Source organism: Alligator mississippiensis, chromosome 5, assembly GCF_030867095.1.
Source record: "Alligator mississippiensis isolate rAllMis1 chromosome 5, rAllMis1, whole genome shotgun sequence".
Classification (NCBI taxonomy): domain Eukaryota; kingdom Metazoa; phylum Chordata; order Crocodylia; family Alligatoridae; genus Alligator; species Alligator mississippiensis.
Genome location: NC_081828.1, coordinates 3,375,063 through 3,393,182, shown reverse-complemented (window position 1 = coordinate 3,393,182; position 18,120 = coordinate 3,375,063). Strand labels below are relative to the sequence as shown.

The following is an 18,120-nucleotide window of genomic DNA, read 5'->3' as shown; positions in this document are numbered from 1 at the left end:
TGCTTCACTGAAAGCTATTTCCACACCAAGTTAATCAATGGTCACCTGAGTTAACATTTCTGCACCTGAGTGAATGTTTTTAGCTAGAGTTAAAAACAGCCTGCAGGGCTGTGAAACAGGAGCTACAGGACCAGAAGCAGCCAACAGACAGCAGAATTGCAGAAGAAAGGTTAGCTTGATTAGCGGAACATCATGACCATTAACAAAGGAAAAAAGGGTCATTAACATGAAGGGTTTAGAAGGAATCAGGATTATGACGACCCATAAAGTCGAGTGACTCCCTCACTGCTGCCTGAATAGAAACGCTGCTGCTGCTCCCAGGAAGTTGGTTTTAAACTTTGTGTGGAGCAGGAATCAAAGGGGGTTTGACCGCTGCATCTCCCCGATACACCCCTGGATGCTGAGCTCACGACAGCGAGTTTGCAATCCAGCCCCTTTTTGGGGGGAGACACAGGTCTTGGGTTTCACTTGGGCCCACCAATCAGTCTAATTGGATTTTGCTGGCACTTGAAGGCAAGAAGAAACATCTCCTCTACTGTCCAGAGGTCTTCAGCTGGATGGTGGGACGTGAGCTCGGCCCAGCTCCGGGGCTCACACCACACTAATCCTGCTCTGGGCGCGATGAGGGAGTATGTGCTGCCCACAGGCCAACCCCAATAATCCTTTGGTCACCTCAGCGGCCAGACCCTGAACCTGGGCAGAGACTTGATTTGGATCAAACTGCAAAAGGACATTTTCAGCCAAAAGGGAAGGAAAAAATGAAGTGTTTCATTTTGGGATCAACCCACCACCCCGAAACAAACCGCTTTCTTTTTGTTTGCGTCATTATTTAGTGCTTCAGTCGACCCTTTTTTTTTTTTGGAGAGAATGTCCATTTTTAACCCAAAAACCCACAAAGAAATGTTGGAAGGCTTTCAAAAAAGACCAGCAGCGAACAGCAGGGCTCTTCTGAAAGGGTGGAAAGGCATTATTTCAGGGCTGTCTGAAGTGTCCCTCCATATAGCTGGCCCAACCTGTCCCACGTGTGACTTGTTTCCAATCCCAGCCCCCCGTAAAAAAAAAAACCCTCCATTTTTGCAGTGGATTTCCTAGTCACTGGCAAAATAAAAAAGCTCTTGCACCCAGGTCTCATTGCAAGGCTTTCTCCCTGCCAGCGCATAGGGAGTAGGAGTTGCTATAGAGGATGCTCTTAGGTCTGGGGGTCCCTAACTCGTAGCCCAGCTGAGAGAGCCAACACGAGGCGGGCAGCCGCTAATGACTGCCGCCAAACCCTGCCAAGAGGGAGCGGTTGGCCTTGATTAAGAAGCCCCATCCCGAAAATCTCACAGCTGCGCGCTATGAAGTCATCTTGCACCATTGCCAGCGGCCTGCACCGGGGTCTTGCGGACGGCGCCCTGCTATAAAAAGGCTCCTATAAGCCGACAGGGACGGGGAGGGATGACAGGTCCTTGATGAGATGCAATGAGTGCTGGTGAGCTCATGGAGGGGGAATCCGGGACGGGGCTGTAAAACTATCTCCGAGCTCCCAGGACCATCAGGAGCGCGGGGGCGGCGTGAGCCTGTGCGTGAAGATGACCGTGGGAGACCGAGCTGGGGAAGGTCTCGGTGCATCAGGCCTGGGCTAGAGGTGGGGCGGGTGACAGCTGTTAAACATCAGTCCATTGATTCAAGGGGATCTGTGCTGGATTTCCCTCCAGGCTGGGCCTGCAGAGACAGACGGACCCAGGGCACCTCCTATCTCACCTGGGGTCAGTCCTTAATCCTCACGGGGTGATTGTGGGGGGCTCCTGAAGGGTCTTGAAGCATCTGAGTGGGAGAATGAGCCCGGGCGGGATGCAGTGCTGGTACATCTATGCAGCTCCCAGCCCCACATGGACCCATGTCCAGCTCCCAACCCCAAATGTCCACTGGAGATGTGAGCAGAGGGGTGCCTGGAGCTGCCTGCTCCCTTGGGATCAATGGCAGGCCATGCGGCAGGAAGGACCGACTTCCCAAGGAAGATGCTTGCACCAAATCTGAGGAACAATCCTGCCTTGGAAGCACTGGCCTCCGAGTCCCGAGGTTGAGGGGGTCAGATGCAACCCACGGTGGAGACAGAATCGGGATCGGGATCTCCCTTAGGGATCTCCCCCAATGCAAGGATGCCCTACGGCAGAGGAAGGGGAGCTGAGGACCGGTGCCCACCAAAGGGATGAGGTGGATGTTCCCTCCCTGAGAGCTGCAGGGGGGATTTGGGAGGAATCGTTGCTTGTGAACACCCCGTCCCATCCCAAAGGCAGCTGGACGGGCCGTGAGCCACGGCACCCCAAAGAGGGGGCCAGGATGTGGGCACGAGTGGCGGTGGGGCATTTTCAGCCACTGCTAATAAAGGCCCTGTTCCTGCAACATCAGCTGTGCTGAGCCGGGATGACGTGCTCCCCAGAGAGCTGGAGAAGGACCCGTGTGACCGTCCTCTGACACCCAGACCCCAGCCCTGGAGGCAGAGAACATGCAAACCTTGGCCACGGTGTCCCCTGACAGCTACGCTGGGTGCGACGTGGTGCTAGCAAGTCTCTGGATCAAGCAGAGGCCCGGGCTATAGGGCGTGTTGGCTGCGCTTTGCTGTTTGTGAGTCCTCAGACTGCCTTTGCCTGGGGAAGACAGATAAGGAGAGGCCTTGGCGCTCATCCCGTCAGCGCTGGGTGTTGTGCAAGGAGGAGAGGGGGAAGCGGGGAGGCTCTGCGCCGCCTGGCACACGTTATGTATATTGTGCAATTCACTGGTCAGTCGCGCAATGCATTTAGACCACCCATGTGCGCAAGGTATTTATCGTGCCATAAAAATGGCCGTCCAGCTACAAAAAGAGCCAACCAGCTACAAAGTCGGTGCTTGAAAAGGGGCAACAACTTTATAGCTGGTTTCTATGCAGCTTTCATTTGAATGTGGAGCAGGGCCCTATGCTACCTTCCTGCACTCCCAGGGGCTCCCAATTCCCCCACGTTGACCCCCACCCTGGCCACCATGCCCCCATGGGCACTGCCCTGGTGCCTGGCTCTCACCACTGCTGACTCCTGTGGGCACCATGCTGCAGCCCACCATGCTGTGAGCTGCCCCGATGTGGGCAGGCCTCCTTTGCACCCTGACTGCAGCCCGGGAGGCTCGAAGCCAGCTCCGATGAGTCACGGGAACTGGCGAGCATCCCTGTCCCGGCTCAGCTCTGCAGGGCTTGCACCACAGGCCTCCGCAGCTGGCAGGGCTGAGCCGCAGGGTGCTGCCACAGACTGCAGCAGAGATGCCCTGGCTGCACGGGATGGGGAGGGGGTGGCAGAGGAGGCCACAAAAGGCTTGAATAAGGAACAATCGGCCCGTTCTTCCGACGCCGGCTGGCTCTCGAGGCAGCTGACTGGGCACCGGGGAGGGGTGCGTTGAATGCAGGGCACGGGACCTCGGCCTCTGCCAAGGACCAGCCGCCTGCGCGGCTGCGGGGCCGGGGGCTACGGGGATTGACATTCCAGCCTCTGGGACGTCCATTCAATCCCCGCTCATCCAATTAGGCAGAGACAAGGGCGCTTCTGTGCAGCGGCTGAGGGTGCACGCATGCACACGCACGCATGCACACGCACAGCCCCCTGGACAATGGTGCCTTGTGCCCCGCTCTGCCTTGGCCACTGCTCCAGAGGCATTTTCCTAACATATTTAGGGCATTTTGCCTTCGTTGGGTGCAGGGGGAGGGCCTGGTTTATCTCACCCCCACCCCCCCCGTCCTCTGCTGGCAAGGCCAAGGGCAAACTCCCCTCTCCCTCTGTGCCTGGTGCTGCGGGCAGGGGGTTGCATCCAGACAGCCAGACCTCCCCCCACTTCGGTCCAGCTGCCTCTCCCCTTGCTGCTATTAGTCACTGCCTGTATTTCCCCCTCTCTCCCTTCCTTGTTCCCAGCGGGTCCCCCTGCCTTTGCCTCCGAAGCTATTCCAGCCATGCCAGGTATGCTGGAGCAAGGCCAGCTGCTTCCTGCTATACGCTGCGGCCGGCTCTTCTCCCTTTATTCCCATGCTTCGCTGCAGCTGGAAGCAGCAAAGGGATGGGGGAAGCATGGGGCTCCCTTCCCAGCCCTTCCCATCTCAGCCGCCAGACGCAGGCCTCGAGGGACCCCCGCTTTCCTCCCCGCGAGGTCACGAGAGCCATTCCCAGCTCTCCCAGCATCTCCGGGTGCATGAGGCTGGACCCGGGTTTGGATCCTGGAGAAATGCTCCAGCCCGGAGCAGTCTGGCTTTTGCAACTGTGGCCTCTAAACCACAAGCCTCTGCATCCCAGCCACGAATCCCCTGCTCTTTATCCCAAGGGTTTAGTGCCCGCGAGCTCTGGGGACGGAGGCAGCGCTATGAACTAGCAGCAGTGGGGTAGAGGCCCAGGGAAGCGGGGGTCTCTCCACCGCTGGAGGGGGTCAAGGAGAGGCGGCACAGCCACTGGTCATTGTACTACGAGTTTGCATGATGGATTTGTCTGGGCTGGTTTGGATGGGGCTGATCCTGCCTCACACAGGGGCTGTTCTGGATGTGGCCCTTGCAGCCCCACGGCTCTAGGATGCTCTCCGTGCCCAGGTCACACCGGGAGTCAGCGGCAGAGGAAGGGGTGGGCTCCACATCTCCCAGCCAGTGAGCCATCTTCCCCTCTCCCCTTAGTAGAACGAGCTCCCAGTTCACCGCACACAGCTGGAAACATCAGGGACCTCTCCTAAGAGAGACACCAACCAGCAACAGCATCACCTCCGACTATAGATTGCTACGAGACCCTTGAAGCCCCTGCCAGCCTGCAGATCCCTACCTCCTCGCCCCAAATCTCCTTGCAAAGTTGCAAGGAGGGTGATGCCGAACAAGCCCACTATCTCCACACCACCGTTAGGAACACAAGGGTTTATTCCCCAAGAGGATCCCATGGACAGTAGCTTGTTACCAGCACCACGACCCCACAGCCTCATCCGCGCCCCGCTGCCAACACACCAGCACATCCCAGGAAGGTGCCACAACATCCATAATAACACAGCAGCCTTGTTCGGCCTCGACAGCGGGCAGCAGCTTTGAGGTGCTGGGCTGGGTGCAGGAGAAATGAGCCGTGCTGCTTGCAAGGGGTCGCGAGTCAGGGGAGGACAGACAGCAGCGTCGTCGCTCTTCCTCCAAGAGCCTGGGCTTGCACAGCTACAGTGGAGAGGTCTGTCCGCCTTTCGCAGGCCCCCGGTCCAGTTTGCTTCTGGCCATAGGCAATGCACCACCAGCACACAGCCGAGCCCCGAAGAGCCGGAGGAGAAGCCAAGCTGCTTCTTAGCTGCACCGGGACAAGTTTTAAGCAGAAGAGCATCCCATAAGGTAGCGGGATGAATGCCAAGAGCATCTGGCAGGTCTCAGACGCATCCCTCCATCCCTCCCAGCAGTGGTTCCTAAACAGGGAAAGGCCACGTCCTGCTTGGGAAGCATGGGGGACAGTCACGCTTGCATTCGCACTGGCATCCAAGGACGTGCTCCTGATCTGCAGGGGCGTGAGGGGATGGCTTGCCCAGCCAGCAGGACAGGGGAAAGGCTGCCTGACAGATGCCCCCGCGCCAGGGGCAGCACAGAGATCATGCTAGGGCTGGGGGAGATGTTTGCAGAACAGGGGGGACGCACAAACAGATGACAGCGCAGACCCTATGGGGAGGGGGGCAGCAGCACAAGGCAGGCATATTCGGGGTCAGGCATCCTCAGGAGGATTAACAGACCCGCCAGCTGCTGTCTCCAGCTCCATCCTCGTTGCAACCAGGCCCCGTGGCTCTGTGAATTTCGGTGGCATCTGGGCTGGTGTAGCAGTCAGCCTGGCTCTGGGGGAGACCCCAGGGTGCTGTGGGGGTCTCTCTCCCACTCCCTCATCTCTGCGACAGCAGAGCTTGCCTGGCCCTGGGGGTGCCCGAGGAAGGACTCAGCATCCGGAGACTCTTTCCAGAGCCGTCACTGCCAAGCAGGTTGCAGCAGCCCAGGCCGCGAGAGCCAGCACGGGCTTAAAGTGCAAGGAGGGGCAGGGTTGGGGGGCAGGAGAGAGGCCTGACGTCAGACTAGCACAGCGAACTCCCTCTCTCGGACTTATGAGGTCACGCTGCAGGGCCCATGACATCATAACCATGCCCGTGCAAGGGTTGTGCTAAGGGAGCGCAGGGGGAATACAAAGTGCCGCGTCCGCCGAGCACCGAGCACACGATTGGCACTTAAATCACCGCAGGAAAGGGGGAATGGGCTCCCTCTCGCTTGGGAGACAGGGAAATTCAGCCTCAGGCTGCAGACGGGGAAACTGAGGCACCACAAAGCTACCATCCACGTTGGGGGAAGAACCAGCAGTGGGGTTGCACAGCATTGCACAGAGCCACGAAACAGGGTTGCAAGGGCCAATCCCGCCCGAAACGCCTCCGCTCCCAGAAGTGCGACGCGGCCGCGCTGCGGTCCCCTCTGCCCTCACCCCCGCAGCCCCTCCGCTCCCACATCCGCATGGAGCCAAAGCCGGTGCCTTGGCGGGGTCCGCCGGAGCCGGGGACTTGCCCCCCGAGGCCAGAGCCGGCCGGCACTACAAGAAGGTGACGTCATCCTGGGACTGCACCCAGCGCCAGTGGGCATCGTACTCCAGGTGCACCTTGCTGTTGGGCTTGCAGTTCTCCGCCTCGGTCTTGCCCCTGCGGCTGCCGGCGTCCCCCGCCGCCACCGCTTCCCTGCCCGCTTCCAGCGGCACCGCCTGCTTCCCCAGCGAGCCGTTACCCGCCGCTCTGCCGCGGTCCGGGGGGCTCGCGGCCCACGCCGAGCCAGGCTCCATGCCGAGCCGCGCCTGCTCCGGCCGGGCCCCGGGGGAGCCCACCTTCCCCGCCAGGCCCCGCTCGGGGTCGACGATGGCCCAGTCCTGTTCGAAGCGGGCCAGGGGGGCGCCCGGCCGGGGGTCCGCGGCGTGCTGGGAGTACTCGTCCAGCTCGTCGGCCAGCGTGTCCAGGTAGCTGCCGATGGAGACGCTGTCCAGCCGGTCGTTGGGGTCCTGCAGGCTGGCCCAGCTGCCGCGGCGCGAGGTCTCCTGGCTGCCCCCCAGGCTGTACTGGCTGCTGGTCAGGCTGCTGCAGCGGCTCGTCAGGGCCCCCTTCTCCTCCAGGAGCCACTTCACGGCCTCGATGCCCTCGTTCACGGCCGCCAGCTGCTGCAGGATCTTCACGTCGATGGCTCGCAGATAGGCCTGGAGGGGAGACAAGCAGCACCAAGGTGAGGAGAGGGCAAGAGACCCAGCCCAGGCCCGGGGGGCTCCCCCATCTCCCGACCCCCTCTGCCCTTGTTCCCCATTGCACCCCTCCACGGAGGCACACAGCTGTGCACGGGGCCTGCGTCACGCGTGTGCTCGGTGCATGGAGCATCCCTGCAGCCCGTGCCCCCAAGAGCCACCTGCCCCGCTGGGGATACACGCCAGACCCGGTTGGTCGGACGGGGGCTGAGAGCTGGCCTGGCGTGTGGTCTGGCTCCTGGCGGCATGCAGCTGCGGTGGGACGCAGGCCACGTGCTGGCAGCCTTCGCGCCCCCCAGCCGCAGCGCGTCCCTCCCATCCGGGACGCTCCATCTGCTGCCCCTGCACCCGCGTCCAGGCTACACAGCCCCCCTCCACGTCCCAGACCTGCTTCACGTCCAGATTAGATGATCTTCAGATGAGATGAGCAACCCCTCAGCTGCTCCAACCCCCAGCATGGGCCACGTCTGGCCCTGAGCGGCTGAGAGGTACATGAGCGCAGCCCTTCTCCTCCGTGCCAGTGCCCACTCCTGGGGGTATCTCAGGCGGCCTGAATTACCCCTCCAGTGGCAGGGGCGGGCTGAGGGTGATGGGACCTCACAGCTGTTGCAATGTCCTGAACCACTTCTGGGATCCTGACCAACCCTGCAGGGCGTGATCCCTCCACCGCACTGGAAAACCCCCTTGGCTGCTTCTCTTCCCCTCTGCCTGCCAGCTGGACATAATCCCTTCCTGCCCCCAACTACAGCGCTGAGCTGGGCTAGCGAAGCACCGATACGCGGGGCTCCCGACCAGCCCGGGGGTGGGCTCAGAGCCTCCACAGCTGCAGCTGGGCCTTGCACAGCTGTTCTGCTTGCAGCAAACCCACCCTGCCGAGACCTCCCTGCTGGGGTGGGGGGCAGCAGCCCAGCTCTGAGCTCCTCGTGGGGGGCTGAGTCAGAGCTGGACGGTCTACGGGATGGCTGTGGCCCAGCTATGATGGAGGCCAAGCCTGCCGGAGGAGCGCGGGGCTCACGGATGGAGCGGAGGGTGGAATAAAGCAGCATGAGCTCCCTGGCGGGGGGTCTCTGGGGGACCCATCTTGGCCCCAGGGCCTAGCTGGGCCCGATGCACCGTGATTGCTCCTAGGACCGGTCAGCAGGTCTGACTGTACCCCCTGGGCAGAGACCAGGGGCTTGAGTATAGCAGCGAGAGGGGAGCGCCCACTGCCACGGTCTGGCGCAGAGCAGGAGCAGGTGGGCCAGGGGTCGAGGGAGCAACTCTCTGCAGCGTCTGTGCAAAGCCGGCCCCTCGCTAACAGCCGAGACCCCTGGGGCAGGGTTTGAGACCAGACCGGGATTTGGGGGATGCTGGCTGTAACCCAGACTGCTGCAGCCCCCCACCCTAGCTCGGGCCGGAGCGGGGCCAAGGCAGGACAGCCTTAGCTCAGCCAGGGGAAGTGGGGAGGAGCGGACGGAGCAGGAAACCCCCGGCCAGGATGCGTCCCTCAGGAAGCGCTGAAAGCATGGGACTGGGAGCAAAGGCAGGTGTTTCCCCAGCCCTGTCGGTGCTGGCGGGAGGGACCGAGTCGCTCCCCAGAGGTCTGCTCCTCCTGGACAAAAGCATGGCCCAGCCAAGCGCCGGAGAGATTTGCTGAGTGCCTTTGCGCTCTCCATCCAGCCCAGGGGCACTGCACGGACCGTCCAGCTCAGCGTCCAGCCCCGAGGACTGGGGCGCTGCTATGGGGATCCCTCCCAGGCCGGACCCAAAGCAGAGAGCATCCTGTCCTGGGTCAGACCCCAGGGCCATCTTGCCCACGTCCTGCATCCCACGGGGCAGAGCGTGGAGGCTGGAGGGAGAGCGACTGGGTCCGAGCAGGGTTTTCCCCCGTTCCTCTCTCCCTCGCAGCCTCCAGCACTGAAGGTCTGATTGATTCAGAGGCCGTGGCCCTCGCTCCCGTGCTCAATACCGACCGATGCCCCTTTCCTCCAAGCATGTGTCCCATCCCTGGCCGAGCTGCCAGCTTCCCACACGTCTGGTGGCAACGACCCTTTAGTGACGCACTGGATGGAAAAGAGCGGCCTTGTGTTAATCATGAACTTCCTACCAACTCATTTTATGTCGTAAGCCCTCGTGCTTGCATTGGGAGACGTCAGTAATAAATCCCTCGTGACATTCTCCGCGCCATTGAGTGTTTTGAAAACCCTTCTCACGTCCCCCCTTAGGCATCTCTTTTCTAAGCGGACCAGGCCTGGCCTCTTCAGTCTGTCCTAGGGAAGCCCCCCTCCAAACCATGCATCATCCTTGTTACCCTTCTCTGGACCTTCTCCACAACTCCCCTCTCCTTACGGAGGTGCAAGAAAGGGCGCAGAGCACGAGAGCCAGTCCTCGTACCCAGGTCAGGCCCACCGGTGAATGCTTTCCACCGGGACCCACCAGCTCTCCTGCTCACCCGCCTCTAGAGGATTCGCACTCGGGTCCAAGACGAGTCCCCACCCCCTTCAACATGGGGGAAAGCCCCTCGTCTTGGATTCCAGTACAAGCAGAGGGTGAGGGACAGACAACTGGCGTGCGGCTGCACGGTTTGCACAGGGCTGATGCTGCCTCAGGGGCTGGACTTCTGCAGCTCCCTTCCAGCCCCTATTAGTCTCTATTGAACCAGATTCGATATTCATTGCGTGCAAAGCCTGCCATCACGCCCACCCGTCTGCGCTCCGGGCCTCCTGAGCCAAGGTGACCCCAGGGCTGAAGGATGCCGGGGCGTGGAGAGCGAGGTTGCCTTCCTGCAGGGTGCTGGGGGTGAGATCCACAGCGTGCAACAGCCAGGGATGCCGGGCTGCGTCCCGCATTGCACTTAGCCAAGCCCGGGGCCTGCCTCCGCCAATTCTCAAGCCTCCGGACAAGAGACCCGCCACAGCTCCAGTCATGCCACCTGGGTGACCTCGGGCACATCACTTAGCTGCTCCGTGCCTCAGTTTCCACATTAGGGAGCAGGGTTAACAACACCGCCCTGGGGTGCCGTGAGCACCCCCACTGCATCCCCGGCCTCTGAAGCAGCTTCCGTGTTTAGACCTCAGCCTAGAAACCCACCGGGAAAGCGGCCCGCCGGTAAAAGCCGTGGCTCCCTAGATCGTCCCTGCTCCCCTGAGCCACAACGCTGCGAGCAGCACCATGCGAAAGCAATTTCCTTGCCGATGCCCCTTTAAAAAAGCCCCCGTCGGAGGCACGCGGAGCTGGGTTTTGCTGCATCTGGTATCCATGCATGGTGTACGTCAGTCGGGCGTCAGGGAAGGGGGCTGCGGGGGCCGGCAGCTGGGAGAGCGTGGGCCGGCCCGCCAGAAGGACAGGCTCCGTCGCAGGCAGCAAAACCAGCAGGGAAGGGAAGGAAGAGGCTGGTGCCAGATCGGTGGCTACAGAAACCAATGCAGGGAGCTCTCTTCATTACATTTGTGCCTGCTCATGCCAGGGATCTGGAGGACCCCCCCCACCCCCCTCGGCTGGGTCTTTATAGCATGGGGGCACGGGCTTCAGACCCCCAGAGCCATCTCCTGCTGCAAAGGCCAGCCCGGGAGAGCCTATCCGACACTCAGAGAGAACAGGCCTGCACACAAGACGCTGGGAAAGCAGGCTTCTGTGTTGTATCCGGGATGAATCAGGTCCCCAGAAATGCAAACCCTTCCTCCTCCCTCATTACACCCAGCCTGCGTCCACCCGAAAGGAGGTTGCAGAATGGGCCGCTCCTGGGATCCAGGAGGTCTGGGCTGCATCCCCAGCGCTGCCACTCACTTGCTGGGTGACCTCAAGCCCGTCACTTAGCTAATCTGGGCCTCAGTTTGCCTGGCTGTAGCCTGCAGGAGGTACCAACCCATTTTATAAAGCGTGTAGAGCGCCGATAGGAGCAGGGTGCCGTTGTTATAGGGCAGGAGATCAAGGAAGGGGGGTGATATGGGATCGGGGTGTCCTCATTAGACTCCTCTGTGCTATTATTACCCGCAAGGAGCTGCTTTCATCGCAAGCTACGGACCAACCCCCGCCACTCGCAGCTGCTTCTGGGGCGGAACAGCACAGCCGGCCGCAGGGCTCTGCTCACCGCCTCACCATTGTAACATGGCAGGCGCCCTCCCACACAGGCGTGGAGCCGTGGACAGGCACAGGGCGCTAAGGGTCGAGGCACGGGGCAGGCCAGGGCGACGCTGGAGCCGGCCCCTCCCCGATAATCCCAGGCCGGGTCAGCGCGGGGCAGGGAGTGCAGCTGGCCCCGAGCGGCTCTGCCAGAGATGGAGCAGAAAGCAGCTCTGCACCCCCATCCCTGGCACCTGCCAGGATCAAGCCCCAGGCACTTCCATTTCCTTGACCTCCTGTCCTATAACAACGCCACCCTGCTCCTTTTGGCGCTCTAAACGCTTTATAAAATGGGTTGGCACCTCCTGCAGGCTACAGCCAGGCGAACTGAGGCCCAAATGAGCTAAGTGATGGGCTTGAGGTCACCCAGTGAGTGGGGGGCAGCACCGGGAACGAAGCCCGGGTCTCCTTGCTCCCAGGAGCGGCCAGTTCTGCAGCCTCCTTCCGGGTGGGTGGAGAATGGGTGTAATTAGGGACGAGGAAGGATTTGCATTTCTGGGGGCCCGATTCCTGCCGGATCATCAGGACTCGCGATGTTACCTCGGGCCCAGCTGGCCCGGACTGAGCGGGATGTGTGGGGCACCGGAGCCGCCGGAAGGGGACTCCCAGCCAGCCCCGGGGGTTTGGGCACCGCGGAGGGGATAGGGAACAGCAAAGGTGACGGTCATGAACGGGCCCCCACAGCTGCCCTGGCACCGAATAGCTCCAGCCTGAGCCTGCGAAGCCCCCCATGTGCCCCAGCACAGCCTGGGGGGCCTGGGCCCTGGCCGGGTGCGGGAGGGGGCAGAACAGAGGGGGTGATGCCTGGGGGGCAGCTATGGCTCAGCTGGGGGGGTTATTTACTGCAGATCGGGGGGGAGGGGGGGGTCACTACCGAGGGGCGGCTATGGCCAGGCTGGAGTCTCTACCCTGCAGGGGGGCTATTGCAATACTGGGGGGTCTCTGCCCCAGGGGGAATATTGCAGAGCTGGGGGGGGTTGCTGCCTGGGGGGCAGGATGGCAGAATTGGGGCAGGGGTATTGCTGTCCACGGGGGCTATTGCAGATGGGGGGGGTGTTAAAGGTGGGGGAGAGGGCTCGGGGCTGTGGAAGCTATTGCGGGGGCAGTTGCTACATGAAGCTACTGCAGAGCTGGGGGGGGCTGCCCTGGGGGGGCACTGCAAATCCTTGTGGGGGGGTCACTACTCAGAGCCGGGGAGGGGGGCTACTGTGGGGGCTACGGTAGAGCTGGGGGTGCTGCCAGGGTGGGCAGCGACATTGCTGCGGGGGGGCTACTGCGGAGGGGGGGGGCTACTATTGCAGAGCTGGGGGGTCTATTGCAGAACAGCGGGGCTCTGCAGAGCCCGGGAGGGGTGCTGCAACCCTGGGGGAGGTGCGGCTGCGGGAGGGGGCTAGTGCAGGGGGCGTGCTGCAAAACAGCGGGGCTTTGCAAAGGTGGGGGGGTATTGCAACCCAAAAGGGTCTATTGCAAAACAGCGGGGCTTTGCGGGGGGGGCACTCACCAGCTCGAGCCGCAGCGCCGCGATCTTGCCGGACAGCCCCGCGCCCTCCCCCGCCCCGGCCGGCCCCGGCCCCGGCCCCGGCCCCGGGGGCAGCGGCAGCAGCGGGTCCCCGCGCAGCCACCGCGCCAGCCCCGCGGGCGTCCCGCGCCCCGCCTTGCCCTCCAGCTCGCGCAGCTCGGCGGGCAGCGCCGCGCCCGGCTCCATCCCGCCCGGGCCGGCCTCGAACCCGCGGCCCCCCGCCGCCGTAAGGCTCCGTGTGCGCCCGCCGCCCGCGCCGTATTCCCCCGAGCGGCGCGCGCGCACAAACGCGGCGCGCGCCCTCGCCCGCGCCCTCCCCCGCGCCCGGCGCCCCCTCCCCTCCCCTCGCCGCTCCCTCTCCCTGCCACCGCCCTCCTGCGCCGCCTCGGGCATGTCTCCGCTCTGCGGGGAAGCCGAGCCCGCGGCTGCCAGGGCCCGGGAGCCGGTGGTTGCGGGGGGCCGCGCCCTGCCCAGGCGGCTCCCAGAAACCCAGACTTAATGCCCACATCTGAACTCGGAGCTGCACCTGCTGCCCCTCTCCCCGCCGCAGCCGGGCTCCCCGCTTCAGAGAAGGCGTCCCACAGAGACCAGCCCCGGCCCCCCCCCGAGTGTCTCCTGGCTGGGATGGGGGCTTTCGCCAGGCCCACAGCACGGCGGCGCTGACAGCTGGCAAAGGAAGCAGGTGTGCAAGTGCTGGAAGGAGCTGGCTGAGGGCTGCGAAGCTGTCCCGTGCCTCAGTTTCCCCACTCTGTGCAGTAACAGCCTTGGGACGATTGCCGTGCACGGCTTGTAGGGACGGGCTGCCCCCTCCGTGCAAGGCCTGCTGAGACCCTGGAAACAGCTGAGCAAGTGCCAAGGGGATCCCCGGGGTGTCAGGGCCCAGTGGACTAAGGCCATGGGAGCAGGAGTGCTGCTGCCGGCACGCGGCCGAGGGCCATAATTGACACCCCCGCCTTCTCCCGACCAAGGGTGATTCATTAGCCATTTCCGTTTGGAGGCTTCGTTAGCCAGCTGCGCCACCGTGTGTAAGGCACGGCCTGCCCAGCCCCGCTCCCGCTGGTCCATCGGGCTGCCAGTCCTCTGCAGCGAGAGAAGTGCTCGTTTGGAGACGCTCCCTTATGGAGGAGACCACGGAGGTCGGGCATTGGGAGAAGGCCCCTCCATTCGGTGAATTAACGAGAGACAGACCAAGGGTCTGCAGAGGTTGAGTGCTGCTCCGCCATAAAGGACACTGTTAGTTCTTCTCAGTCCCCTGTGCCCGTGTCTACCGAACCCGGTGATCACTGTGTGCTCAGAGGCAGGGACCGAGCTGGTTGCACGTCTGTACAGGACCTAGCACAGACAGGGTCTGGATCTGGGTTTGAGCCCCCAGGGCCTGCTGGGATAAAAATGGATAAAGAACCGTGCAGGAGTCCTTCACGCAGTTGAGAGAGATGGGCATTTCTTGCTTTCCAGGACCATCCCTTTCTCCACCTCCGTGGGGTCTCCATGGCCTGGTTACACCTGACCGTGTATAATAGTATTTGCATAAGTCCCTAATCATTTGCACGGCCGGAGCATGCGGAGAAGCGGGTCGGAGGCACCGCAACGGCTCACCCACACTAAAAACAGGATCGTCTCTCGCATGAGCTGAAGGAAGAGCTCCTGCAGCACTTGTAGACTCTTACCTTTGTACCAGGGCCACATGTGGGGGATGCTCACACTCTCCGGGGCATTGAGGCTCCAGTGTCAGTTCAGGTGGGGAAACTGAGGCACGGAGCTCATGAGGTGTTTTGCTGTGGAGCGAGCAGGCCTGAAGGACAGGAGCTGGGCAAGGATGGGGGCAGCATGTGTTGTGGCCTGGCATGTGTGCACACCAGTGCATACATGTGTGCATATGTGTGTGCTTAGGCATGAGGACGTGCTGAACCCCCTGCCACCACCGCGGGGCACTTCCAGTCTTGCTGCACAGCAGAGGTGGGCTCTTGCACCGTTCTCTGCCCATTTCACAGATGGGGTGACTGAGGCATGGAGCTATAAACCACCAGGCACTTTGCTCTGAAAAGCCAATCGCTCCTCTGGTCTCTGTGGACAGCGCGACCTTAAGTGTCATGCCCAAGGCCATGCAGTGGGTCAGTGGCAAAGGGAAGAGGCCTGTGTTATTCTGTGTAGTAGGGCAGTGCCTGGTGACACAGAAGTGGCCTGTCCCCACTGCACAGACTGGAGAAACTGAGGCAGGAGAGGTATGTTTGGCATGCCTAAGGTCCTGCGGGCAGTCAGTAGCTGTCAGAGACACCTCTGTGGACCACAGCCCAGGCATCCGAGTCCCCGGTCCCTTCTCCTGGGCCTCTTTCCTGACCCCGATGCCCGCGAGGAGGCACCAGGACTCACGGGGCCACACTGAGGACATGACGGGACCCGAGGGCCTGGCTGCCCCTCGCAGAGACCCCCACCTCCAGCCGTGCCAGCTGGCTGCTGATCTCCCCCTGGGGAGGCAGGCGTGGAGGGAGGAGATGCAGCCCTTGACACTGCGGGGGGAAAGGAGGATGGGGGATTTGAGGGGCTCGTAGGCTGTGCCTGGTCCACTCCAGGAGAGGCTAACAGCCTCCTACTGCTGCCACCAGGCAATGGAGCAGTTCCCTTCGCACAAGGGCCAGGTGCGAGCTGCTGAGATCCGGGCAGCGGATGTTGTCCAGGGAGAGCAGGGCTCTGCCACTGCTTGCCTGTGCGACCCTGGCCCTGTCACTTAGTGCCCATGTCCTGTCTACAAAGGAGGGCCGAGCGCTCTGCCTGCTCCATCCAGGTGCCAGTGCCTGCTGACTGCAGCATGGTGCAGTGGTAGGGGACAGCATCCTAGGGGCAAGGAGAAGGTTGGTCCCTTCCCCCAGCCACGAGCCAAGACCCCAAACCCAAGCCTGTTGCAAGTGGGACATCCGGCTGGGCCCAGTCAGCCCAGGGGCGGTGGCGCACTGCCCCCTTGTGGAGGAGCGACGCTGTCTTCGCCCAAATCTATGGGCCATGCATCCCTGGGTCTCCCGTCTGGGGGCAACGGGGTCAGCCCGGAGCGGTGATGCAGGGTAGAGGGAAAGGGCCTGGCCTTGCTGGCAGCAGCCCAGGAACTGATGGGGTCCCAGGGGATGAAGGCAGGCTGCCCCCGATCCCCTGCAAGATGGGCGGAGGGTGGGCACTCCCCGCAGGCCAGCTTGAATGGGGGAGGCATGAGAGGGGCTGGCACCCCCAGCCCTGTGCAGCCGCTCCGAGCAGACCCTCTGAAGTCAGGACCAACTTCTACCAGCCTTTGTATACGTGTGTGTGTATGTATGTGTGTATATATGTCCGTGTCCGTGATATATATGTGTGTACATGTATAGACATGTGTATATAGATATGCGCATATATGTGTCTATATGCAGGTATACGCATGCGTGTATACATGTGTATGTGTGTATATACGTGTGTGTGTGTGTGTGTGGTATGTGTCAGGGATATATTTGGTAGCTGTGTTGGTCTGAGACAAAAAAAGAAATGACAACTCTAGAACTCTTGGCTCAGAGATGATACCTTTTATTAGACCAACCGAGAAATTGCAAAATATATCATTTTTTCCTTCAAGCTTTTGGGCTTGCACACCCTTCCTCAGGCTCAGGGAAAGTTAAAGATGGTAAAAAGTCCCATAGGTAGGAAATAAATTTCATTTTTGCACCGAGGAAGCTGAGAAGTATGTGTGCGTGTATAAATTGTGTGTAGTATGTATGTGTGTATATACTGGATCACAGGAAAGCAGGGCTGGCAGGGGACTCAGGAGGTTACGTCCCGTCCAGCCCCCGGCTCAAGGCAGGAGCACCCTTCCCTAACCCATCCCAGCCATGTGTCTGTCCAACCCGCTCTTGAAAACTTCGCGGGCTGGAGATTCCCCACCTCTCGGTGCCTGTTTCCAATGCCTGACCCCCCTCAGCACCAGACAGTTCCTCCTCATCTCCAGCCTCAGTTCCCCTCCTGCAGCTTGAGACTGTTGCTCCCAGTCCTGCCGCAACAGCCACAGAGAAAAGCCCATCTCCATCCTCCCTGCCATCGCCCTTCAGGGATTTCAAGACTGTTATCAAATCCCACCTCAGTCTTCTCTTCTGCAGGCTCAGTCCCCCAGTTCTCCCAGCTGCTCCTCCTCGCTCTCGTCCCCCAGGTCCGTCTGCACTGGACTCTTTCCAACCTGTCCTGATCCTTCCTGAAGGAACTGGTTTGCATGGGATGCAAAGCCCAGGCCCCAGCCCCTGCAGAGGAAGAGTCTCTGCTCCTGTCCAGCCTCTCCTGGGACTGGCTGCGAGCTCCAGGCGTGGGAAGCACAGCTTTGCCCCCGAAGTGGACAGGCAGGGAGGCTGAGGCCACCCCGCCTGCCTCCGCCTTCCCAGGGAGGCCCCTCTGTGCAGGCAATACCCCGACCCCTGGCAGCACGAAGACCTCTTCTCCAAGGGCAGGACTCTCCCAGGGCCTGGCTGGAGCATTTCTATACCTCCAGAGAGGTCTGAGGATCCAGTGAGCTGAAAAAGGGATCCTTCCAGCCATTGCATACGGGTGGGTCCCAGCTGATCCCATAGAAATCCTAGAGCCGCAGGGTGCCGAGGTCACATCCAGTCCAACCCCTGAGGCAGGATCAGCCCTGTGCAAACCAGCCCAGACACACGCATCATACAACCTCCTAGCAAAACCACCACACAGCACCAGACCTCACACCCAAACCTGCCGCAGGGCAAGCAGGGGGACCACGGCGGCCAACATCCCGCTTCTCTAAAAGGTTAATAGACAGTCAAAAGAGCCCACGTGGAAGCTGTGCCCCTGCTACAGAGGAAGGCAAACCCCCCTGGACTGTATCTGACCAGGTGGGAAGATGCCTCCCGGACCCCAAATCTGGCATCAGTCTGACCCTGAGCAGAGGAGCAAGAGCCTCCAGCCAGGACCCTCCTGTTTGGTGCCATCAGGAGCATTGGCACAGCCCCGTGCCATGCCCAGCCCTGACTGCAGCAGCACCCAGCGCCTCTGGGGACGGCTTAAACCCTCCCCCCCCCAACACATGGAGCAGCAAGGAGGGGGCGCCCAGCAAAGCCTGGGACACCCCCATAGCAAAACACAGGCATCGCTACGCCCTGGGGAGGGGTTTGCTAACCTCAGGCTTCAGGCCAAGACCTTCCAGAACAGCTGGTGGCATCTGGGGGGTCCTGCCTGGCCACCCATACTCCAGAGGGGGTCTGGATCCTCTGCTCGGGGTCACAAGCATGT

The 18,120-nt window shown here is 61.7% G+C and overlaps 1 protein-coding gene across 2 annotated transcripts; it reads right to left on the bottom strand.

Annotated features, from left to right (window-relative positions):
* Nucleotides 1-4,873: 4,873 nt before the first annotated feature.
* LURAP1 (leucine rich adaptor protein 1) lies at nt 4,874-13,121 on the bottom strand. Of its 2 annotated transcripts, XM_059727778.1 has the most exons (3): nt 12,853-13,121; nt 9,203-9,292; nt 4,874-7,208 (listed from the first exon to the last, which is right to left on the bottom strand). In XM_059727778.1, the coding sequence occupies exons 1-3, from the start codon at nt 13,054-13,056 to the stop codon at nt 6,561-6,563; spliced, it is 942 nt and encodes a 313-aa protein (XP_059583761.1). In that variant the 5' UTR covers nt 13,057-13,121; the 3' UTR covers nt 4,874-6,560. The 2 variants fall into 2 exon arrangements, with proteins under 2 accessions (XP_059583761.1, XP_059583762.1); XM_059727779.1 differs by lacking the exon at nt 9,203-9,292.
* Nucleotides 13,122-18,120: the final 4,999 nt, after the last annotated feature.